The sequence below is a fragment of the Rhynchophorus ferrugineus genome, unplaced genomic scaffold (genome assembly GCF_030347505.1).
Source record: "Rhynchophorus ferrugineus isolate W39M unplaced genomic scaffold, kcgeb_rfMv2 rfM6, whole genome shotgun sequence".
Lineage (NCBI taxonomy): Eukaryota > Metazoa > Arthropoda > Insecta > Coleoptera > Curculionidae > Rhynchophorus > Rhynchophorus ferrugineus.
In genome coordinates this window covers 23,712,457-23,722,968 of record NW_027472585.1, presented here as the reverse complement: position 1 = coordinate 23,722,968, position 10,512 = coordinate 23,712,457, and the positions used below count along the sequence as shown (strand labels likewise).

The window sequence follows — 10,512 nt, the reverse complement described above, 5'->3', positions numbered from 1 at the left end:
TCTTTACTTACATCGCTATATAAAAGTAAATGAGTGATTTTTGAATATAGCATATCGAAAATATTCAATTTATTTTCCATTTTATAAAGGATGTTTAATAAACAAACAGGGAGAAATTATTTTAGAAGTAAATATTTGTGTTGAAAAGAAATTTTTCATAATTAATTCCAAATTATTTCCGACAAGACACATGTCAAACGCAATGTTTATTTTGAAAACTGTCATTTTCATGTAATTTCTTTGTTCCAAAACATTTCTTTCAAATAATTTTAGATATATAATTGAACAATGCAAGTAAATATTTAGTACTGGAGTCACTCGTGTAGAATATCAACAACAATGACCTGCCTTTCGCCTTCGGAAGTATGAAATTTAAAGTATCATAAATTTAGAACGTCGAATAACTTTTACGATTTCAGAGGCGTTTACAGAAGGAGTTAATGTCTCTTATCAAAGATCCACCACCAGGTGTTTCGGTAGATGCCGATCAAGTGGAACAGAACTTATTTTTGTAATTTCTATAATGTTTTGCCTTTAGATTAATTCAAACTAATACGAAAACTTCTTTTGATTAGGTGGACTATACACATGGAAGGAGCTTCAGGAACTTTGTACGAAGGGGAGAGGTTCCAACTACAATTTAAATTTAGCAACAAATATCCATTCGATTCACCTGAGGTAAATAAAAATATCTAGTAGATAATAAAATATTTGTTTGTTAATTATTTTCAGGTTACATTTACGGGAAGTAATATTCCTGTTCATCCTCATATATACAGTAATGGCCATATTTGTTTATCAATATTAACAGATGATTGGTCTCCAGCATTATCAGTTCAATCAGTTTGCCTTTCAATTGTTTCAATGCTTAGTAGCTGTAAGGAAAAGGTAATGCTCTTAGTTTTAATTGGTTTTAATAATTAACCCATATACATATTATAGCATAGGCCACCTGATAATGCATTTTATGTAAAAACTTGCAATAAAAATCCAAAGAAAACTAAATGGTGGTATCATGGTAAGTATAATTATTATTAAGCATAAATTGAACTTTATGCATAAATTGTCAGTATAAAACCACATTTAAAAATTTTATTTTGCAGATGATTCTGTTTAAAACCAATGAAAACTATGTTATCTTATTTTGGATGTATTATGTTTATATTAACTTGAAAAATTGTAATATAGAAGATGGTGATGTTTTATAATATAATTTTATCATTAAGATTTTAAGTAGGTTGTTTCTTCCAACATAACTGATTGAATTGTAATTTTCATTGTATGATTGTATTGAAACGAGTTAACTTTTATTTTTGTATATGTCTAAGACATTACATTTGTCTTTGAAAATGTTTTTATTTTTTATCTGATGCATTGTTTGAAATGCAGCATATCTAGGTATATATATACTAAAAATTAGAAATTTTTTATATTTTAAATATGTGATTATTTGTATATTTGTTGATACATGATAATAAATTTTAATTCTATTTTGGTTCATTTTTTTTTCTTTAATACTCTAGGTTTTGCTATAGTAAATTAAACGGCAATCTATAGCGGACTTTGAAGTAGATCTCAACAAGCTATAGAAGCTAAGGAATTACAAATATTGTCGCAAATCACTCGAAATAGTTCGAAGTATATGTTTTATCTGCCTTAATGATTAGTATAAAAACGCATAACAGATGCGGCTATCCGTCTCTCAGCGGACCTATAGTGTAGTGAATACGTGTTTACGTGACCAGACAACAAGACTGCATTTCATTTTTATTAGTGTTTTAAAATTATTTCCCCTTATTTTACAATAGTCCTTTTGAAATTAATTTATAGTATTTTTGGTCAAAAACTAGTGCAAAAAATAATACGTAAGTGAAAAATGAAGTGCGTGAAATAAACGATGTTTATTTTTTTTTATCTTCTGGAAGTAAATAAAATAAAATGTTAAAAATCTAAACATGACAAACCACAGCAGCAATAACGCAAACTGCACCATCAGAATGGACTACAGTCATTATCAAAAAAACGATTGAGAAGCCCAGAAGAAGAAATCGCGAGGAAACAAACAAGAATCAGTGACTATTGGTTACAGAAACTAATAGAGACAAAAAACAGCTTTAGCAACCTGTCGGAAGAAATTGAAGAGAATGTACAACCAAGCCCTGAAAAAGTTGTTCCCAAACCACCACCAATAACAGTCTATAAGTTAGGAGTAATAAAAAACATCCATGACCTATTGACAACCATTACTACGAACTACACAATTAAAACAGTGAGCTATGAAACAATAAAAATCCAATTGTTCGAAACGGAGCACTTTAAAGTTCTAGTAAAATAATTAGATGAAAGAAACACCCAATACCATACATTCAGGCCAAAATCCGAGAGAACATTTAAATTCGTGTTAAAAGGATTACATCACGGGACGGACTTTAGCACCATCAAGGTAGCCCTAGCTGAAAAAAGCCATGAGATCGTAAATGTTCACAATATACGACATCGCACGACAAGAAAACATCTGCCTATGTTCTATATTGATTTAAAACCTAATGGAAATAATAAGGCAGTGTATGAAATCACCAAATTGGAAAATAATATTAAATGCGAACCACCACATATAAAAAGAATTATACCACAATGCACAAGGTGTCAAGCGCACGGGCACACAAAAACTTACTGTCGTGAAAATCATCCAGTGAACTACAAGGTTTACGCAGTTCACAAGCAACTACAGCAGAAACTCTATCCTGCCTTAAGAGAAAAAAGGCATCAACAGCAACAAAAACAATCAACACCTACCAGTCTACCCACTAAGTCAACTAGACATAATTTATGCCCAAATAGTTGAAAATAGTGCAGCAACAAATCGAGAAACCACATCACAACCTACTGAAACTAGGAGCAACATTTCTAGATTAGAAAACATGATGGCCAAACTAATGGATCAAATGAGTACGATGCTTGGTCTACCCACAACCGTCGTTAGCAAACTTGCCTAATGCCTGAAACCATCAGCTACAAAATCGCCGTCTGGAATGTCAATGGGCTCCAATAACACGCCAGGGAGCTAAAAACGTTCGTAACTAAACAAAATATTGATGTTATGATGGTTGACGAAACACATTTTACGGACAAACATTATTTTAAAATTCCCAAATATAAACTTTATCACACAAATCGCCCTAATCATAAAGCACATGGAGGTACAGCCATAATCATTCGAGATTATATAAAGCATTTAGACTAACTACAAGCCACTAGTATAACCATAGAGGAAGTCCATGGACCATTAACAATGTCTGCGATTTATTACCCACCCAAACATACTCCTAACAATGAAACATTTCCAAGAAAAAATACACACATACAAGAAAAAAGAAAGTTACGATGGAATTGGCATCAGCAAAAGAGTGAAAAGAATAAAAGAAAATTTAATAGAGCAATAAAAGAGCTGAAAGAACTAATCAAAATGAACAAAATCAAGGCATTGAAGAATACCTAGAGAATTTGACACCAACTGAGGCTACAGACTATTTGTTGTGGAAAGCAACAAGAAAGCTTAAAAGACCCCAGCAGCATAACTCACCTATTAAAACAAGCGAAAATAATTGGGCTAGAAGCAATAAAGAGGGGGCCGATATTTTCTCAAAACACTTAAAAAATGTGTTTAAACCTTTCCAGTCTCAGCTACTTAAAAATGACGAAAATAAAATTACTAGCTTTCTGGAATCGCCATTTCAAATGGACTTACCGCACGAGAAATTAACGGTCAAAAAAGTTAAACATACAATAATGAGAGAGATTAATATTAAAAAAGCTCCTGGTTATGACTTAATTACTGGTAAAATTTTAAAAGAACTATCAGAAAAGGGTATAAAACTATTAACATTTATATTTAATGCTATGCTACGAATTAATTACTTCCCTATTATTTGGAAAGTAGCTAAAATATTAATGATTCTTAAACCAGGAAAAATACCAGTCTTATACCAATCTTTATCGCCCAATTATTTTCGTTTGTTTTAATAGGTGGGTTATGCTGCTGGGATCTCCTAAGCTTTTTTGTTGCTTTTCACAACGAATAGTCTGTAGCCTCAATTGATGTCAAGTTTTCTAAATTTTCTTGAATGCCTTGGTTTTGTTCAATTTGGATTAGTTCTTTCAGCTCTTTTATTGCCCTATTAAATTTTCTTTTATTCTCTTCAGTCCTTTGCTGTTGCCAATTTCGTCGTAACTTTTTTTTTCTGCTATGTTTTTCTGTATTGTCATGATATATGTGTATTTTTTCTTGGAAATGTTTCACTGTTAGGAGTCACGGAATATGCTGCCTCCTGTATATTTTTTGTAAGATTTATTGCTGTTAGTTCAATATCCAATTCAGTTTGTAACGGTAAGTTTAGAGAGATGTTTCGGTCTAAGTTTTCTCTAAATGAGGGCCAGTTAGTTTTATTATTGCACAGAGAAAGGGGTTTATCTTTGATGGTAATTTTTGAAGAAATTGTTACTACTATTGGTGAATGATCAGAAGACAGGTCGAAACATGATTCTACTTGACACTTTTTTGGATCAATATTTTTTGTAATACAGAAATCTATTGTATCTGGTTTTTTATTTCTGTCTGAAGGCCAATGGCCATGGCTGTACCTCCATGTGCTTTATCATCAGGGTGATTTGTATGATAAAGTTTATATTTAGAAATTTTCAAATAATGTTTGTCCGTAAAGTGTTTCGGAAACCATCATAACGTCAATATTTTGTTCAGTTACGAACATTTTTAGTTCCCTGGCGTGTTGTTGGAGCCCATTGGCATTCCAGACGGCGATTTTGTACTTATTGATTTCAGGCATTAGGCAAGTTTGCTGACGACGGTTGTGAGTAGACCAAGCATCGTACTCATTTGATCCATTAGTTTGGCCATCATGTTTTCTAATCTAGAAATGTTGCTCCTAGTTTCAGTAGGTTGAGATGTCGTCTCTCGATTTTGTGCTGAACCATTTTCAACCATTTGGGCATAAGTTATGTCTGTTTGACTTGGTGTGGATTGTTTTTGTTGCTGTTGATGCCTTTTTTCCCTTAAGGCAGGATAGAGTTTCTGTTGTAGTTGCTTGTGAACTGCGCAACCCTTGTAGTTCGCTGGATGATTTCAGTTAGCACATTTCACTTTTTCATCGCGAACGTTACGAGTACAATCTCATGTTTTGTGTTCTCCTGCACATTTTACGCATCTATATGATTTGCGACAGTAAGTCTTTGTGTGGCCGTGCGCTTGACACCTCATGCATTGTAGTATAATTCTTTTTATATGTGGTGGTTCGCATTTAATGATATTATTTTCTAATTTGGTGTTTTCATACACCGTCTTATTATTTCCATTAGGTTTTATATCTATATAGATCAGAGGCAGAGGTTTTTTGTCGTGCGATGTCGTATATTGTGAATATTTACGACCTCGTGACCTTTTTCAGCTAGTGCTACCTTGATGGTGTTAAAGTCCGTCCCGTGATGTAATCCTTTTAACACGAATTTAAATGTTCTCTTGGATTTTGGCCTGAATGTATGGTATTGGGTGTTTCTTTCATCTAATTCTTTTACAAGAACTTTAAAGTGATCCGCTTCGAACAATTGGATTTTAATTGTTTCATAACTCAGTCTTTTAATTGTGTAGTTCGTAGTAATGGTTTTCAATAGGTCATGGATGTGTTTTATTACTCCTACCTTATAGACTGTTATTGGTGGTGGTTTTGGAACAACTTTTTCAGGGCTTGGTTGTTTATTCTCTTCAATTTCTTCGGAGAGATTGCTAAAACTGTTTTTTGTCTCTATCGGTTTCTGTAACCAATAGTCACTGATTTTTATTTGTTTCCTCGCGATTTCTTCTCCTGGACTTCTCAATCACTTTTTGTTAATGACTGTAGTCCATTCTGATGGTGGAGTTTGCGTTATTGCTGATTGTTCTAATCTTATTGTATTATTATTGTTCTAAGTGTGCAGGTGATTTGGTTGAATTGCTGTGGTTTGCCATTTTTAGATTTTTAATATTTTATTTTATTTACTTCCAGAGGATAAAAAAAATAAATTAAATACATTGTTTATTTCACGCACTTCATTTTTCACTTACGTTATTTTTTGCACTAAATTTTGACCAAAAATACTATAAATGAATTTCAAAAGGACTATTGTAAAATAAGGAGAAATAACTTTAAAACACTAATAAAAGTAAGATACAGTCTTTTTGTCTGGTCACGTAAACATGTGTTCACTACACTTTGGGTCTGCTGCGAAACGGATAGCCGCATCTGTTATGCGTTTTTAACACTCAATAACCGTAATAAAATACTGTTTTTTTTAAATAAAGGTATCTTTCTAGAGCTTGGAGCGTATTAAAAATATGTCTTCACCCTACGAAGGTTGGAACCGAACTGGAATTAATATTAAAAATGCTCCTGGTTATAACTTAATTACTGGTGAAATTTTAAAAGAACTATCAGAAAAGGGTATGAAACTATCAACACTTTAAAGTTATTTAATGCTATGCTACGAATTAATTATTTCCCTAGCATCTGGAAAGGAGCTAAAATACTAATGATTCTTAAACCAGGAAAAATAACAGAAGATGTGACCTCCTACCGGCCGATAAGTTTATTACCGATAATCTCGAAAGTTTTCGAGAAATTATACATTAAGAAGCTAAACTATATAATAGAAAAAAGAAAAATTATTTCAGAACATCAGTTTGGCTTTCGCAATAAGCAAGGGACTATAGAACAAGTGCATAGACTTGTAAACAAAATAAACACTGACCTAAATGCCAAAAGATATTGTTCGGCCTCTTTTCTAGACATATCTCAGGCTTTTGACAAAGTATGGCATACGGGCTTGCAGGTTAAACTAAAGAAACTTCTCCCTCATTCGAACTATCAGTTTCAAAAATCGTATCTCACTGATAGACATTTTATTGTAAATAAAGGCGATGAACATACCGAATTAAATCCCATATGTTTAGAAGTTCCGCAAGGTAGTGTACTGGGTCCAGTAACTGTATCTTCTGTATACGGCCTCTGCCCACCACAAATATAACTACTGTGGCAACATACGCAGACGACACAGCAATCTTGACATCCCATGAAGATCCAGTCACAACATCAATAAACCTACAAACCCACCTGGATCAAATACAATTATGGTTGAAGACATGGCGCATTAAAGTCAATGAAACAAAATCCACGCATATAACGTTTACCCTGCGTAGAAGAACATGTCCACCAGTGAATATCAATCATCGTCAACTCCCCCAAGCAGAGCAAGTTAAATATCTTATGTACTTAGGTATGCACTTAGAGTAAGAGTAAGAAAAACCTTAATGATAATTTAGATATACGACATATATTAGATAAAAATACACACCATTGTGTAATAAAAATTTTAAATAAAATGGCAGTTTTTTTATGTTTATTCGCGCGTAGTCTTAAGTTACCAGTTAAAAATACAGTCACATTTAGCTCTTCCCTTAAGATGTAATTTTTGGATTCATTACAATTTGGCTGGATACTTCTGGATAATTTAAAGGATTCTATAAACAAATAATTTGTCATTTCTAAATAACGTAATAACTCATAATGTTACTGCAGCTCCTAATGTAGCTTACTTCTTCCTGACATATATCATTGCTCTCTAGCAACAACAAATTGTTTATTTATGGCATCTAACAGAGAATGCCATAATCAAACTTAACGAAAAAAGTTTTCATAACCGAGCAATTTGTATTAACTAAATAATAAATTATTTACTTTTTTATTAAAAACGTGTTAATTAGAAATAAACTGCCTAAATACCTCTATGTCAATACATTAATACATTTTTACAGCAGCAAATTTTCCGGTTTTATGTACAAGGTCATCGATGAGACTAGTAATAAATGATCCATTTGATATTTCCCAATATTTTGTTGTTGGTATAAAACACAATAATCTTCATCAAATTATGCCTAAGTTGACGATCGTTCTGACCTACATTATCCTCGGTTTCGATTCGGTAGATGGTTAACTATGATTCACCACGTTTTATATATTTTTTATGTATGCATTTCCACGTTTTTTGAGGCTGATCGTTAGGTCATTCGTCAAGAGTCTGTGAAGGATTCGTTCATTACTTAGTTGTGCGCTGATAATTGCATCTTAATTACATAAGTTATGATATTATTTATAATACAATCTTGGAGAGAAATATGCATTATTTGAATTGGGCATCGAATTTTACAATACTTCAAGCTGTAATAGTGTTTCGGAGTCATGTGGATGAAAGAGCAGTGTTGGGAAGAGTCAGATTTTAATCTTGATTGAATTGATTTTTCTTCTCTTTTACACAGACTATCAATATTCAAGTTCCATTTTCCAATCCATCAGTTAATGTTGTCAGTTATCAATTGTTTTCTTTATTTATTCTCAAGCTATATTGTTCTATAATGCAAACTATGTCGTGAAGAATTATTAATGAACATCTAATCGATTAAAAAGTTTGTAGTTTACTTATGAATAGGGGGACACAAGGCATGAATTGCTTGGGGCATCAAGTAATCTGTCACTGGATTTCATATGAATTCAATAAGTCGTTGCACACTCACACAAAACTAATTGAACCATAGTAACATGCCTGACAAAAATGTAATGATTTTTGAGAATATGTATTTATTTGATTGTATCTAAACTAGTTTTACGTTGGCAAGTGCTTTTTATTATTGTATTTTATTTTATTGTATTATTATAGAATTTATGATAGAATTTCTGTAGCGTTTTGTGACTGGTGTTCAAAAGTTTCATTATTCATGATCATAAAGTCTTGACGTGTATGCGATGTTAGCATCACCAAGGTGCAGTGGCGGTTGGTCCATAAGCGCTGCTGCTGCAGAGCTCCTAAAAAACTAAAGAAGCTCCTAAAAATAATTATGTAATCTCACTAAAATACCAAAATAGTTTATCATTTTATTTAATTTATCCAAAAAGCAAATCTTACAAAACGTTCTTCTTGTTTTAATTAATGATAAAAATTTCATTTTAATTAAATTCCTTAAATATTAAAAATGTTTATTTATTATTATTTTAATACATGATAAAAAGCCACTGAAGTAACGGGGATCACTGGAATAACCTACCGTCGGTAGTCTACCAACTCACACTATCGCTATTATTTATCTGGGCCACACAATCGTGCTCTGCGAGTTCCTCAAACACCCGCGCAATACTCCGCTACTCCCGTACCCGTCCATAGGAACTAAAACAAGGCCGATATTTAAGTGGAGATTTCGCTGCCTTTAGTCCAGCACCATATCGGTTCTGTATCGGAATTTTACGCGACTTGCGGCCAGTTAATAATAACAATATTAATAACTGTGACAATGGAAGTGATCTTTAATTTAATTGAAGAAAATTTCTTAATTTTAAGTATTCTTACGAAGAAAAGTTGGAATATATAGGTAAAGGTAGACCATATATAATTATTGAGAAATCTGGTGCAAGTAGAGGGAAAAGTTACATCCATAAAATAAAAAATCCATCTTCATAATTGTATGAAATTTACATTACTAGGGTCAACTAATATTATGGCTAAATTAGATTCTATTACATTATTGGATAAATATACAAAGACATAATGAAAATGTATCAAAGAATAGGTAAGTTTTATCAACAATTATAAATTGCATTAAATTTTGTGGAACGTTTCAATTGGCTCTTCGGGGACATGATGGGAGCGATACTTTGCAGAATCCGGGATATTTCGTGGACTTACACATTTTTCGACTGAACTAAACTGTAAGTGAACACCTAAAGAATGCTTCAGTATTTAAAGGCACCTCCAAAGATATACAGAACAATCTGTTACAGTGTATGTTTTAAGATTGTCATGAACAAATAATTGAGGAAATTAATAATTCTTTATTTTTGGAGATCGTGGCGGACGAAACAACTGATGTTGCTGCAAAATCTCAATTTATAATTATTTTAAGATATGTTCGCGATAGTGAGCCAATCGAGCATTTTTGGAACTACTTAATTCCTCAAAAATGTGATGCAGAGACACTTAGTAAAACAATGTTAAGCGTTATAGATCATTTAATTTAAAACTCATCTAACAAACTGATCACACAAAGCTATGATGGAGCAGTGGTGACGAGAGGCCAAGATGCAGGCGTTCAAGCATTAATTTAAAAAAAGTATCCCTTTGCTCACTATGTACACATTTATGCTCACCAATTAAATTCGAGTATATCTAAAGCTGCTTTCACAAATAAGCAAGTACGTGTATTTTTTGGCAATCTATAAGGCATTCCTAGCTTTTTTAATAATTCACCCCAATGAGTACAGGTGTTGAACAAAATTATGAACAGACCAATTCCCCATGGCGCTCCAACCCGTTGGAACTTTAATATACGGACTATTAACGTTGTGTGCAACACAGTCTGTGTACATTAAATAATTCAATCTTCAGTTTTCGGTCCAACTTTTTTGCATCATGTGATAC

At 32.6% G+C, this 10,512-nt stretch overlaps 1 protein-coding gene across 1 annotated transcript; it reads left to right on the top strand.

Moving 5' to 3' along the window:
- Positions 1–199: 199 nt before the first annotated feature.
- On the top strand, positions 200–1,487 carry LOC143198018 (putative ubiquitin-conjugating enzyme E2 W-B). Its single transcript, XM_076406921.1, has 6 exons — positions 200–363; positions 420–511; positions 576–678; positions 733–888; positions 943–1,018; positions 1,104–1,487. The coding sequence occupies exons 1-6, from the start codon at positions 340–342 to the stop codon at positions 1,115–1,117; spliced, it is 465 nt and encodes a 154-aa protein (XP_076263036.1). The 5' UTR covers positions 200–339; the 3' UTR covers positions 1,118–1,487.
- The last annotated feature ends 9,025 nt before the right edge of the window (positions 1,488–10,512 follow it).

Excerpts from the sequence above, each read along its gene's own strand:
- LOC143198018 (XM_076406921.1), top strand. The coding sequence starts at position 340 with ATGACCTGCCTTTCGCCTTCGGAA. Across the intron at positions 364-419 it reads CCTGCCTTTCGCCTTCGGAA|AGGCGTTTACAGAAGGAGTT; the intron begins GTATGAAATTTA and ends TTACGATTTCAG. Across the intron at positions 512-575 it reads GTGGAACAGAACTTATTTTT|GTGGACTATACACATGGAAG; the intron begins GTAATTTCTATA and ends TCTTTTGATTAG.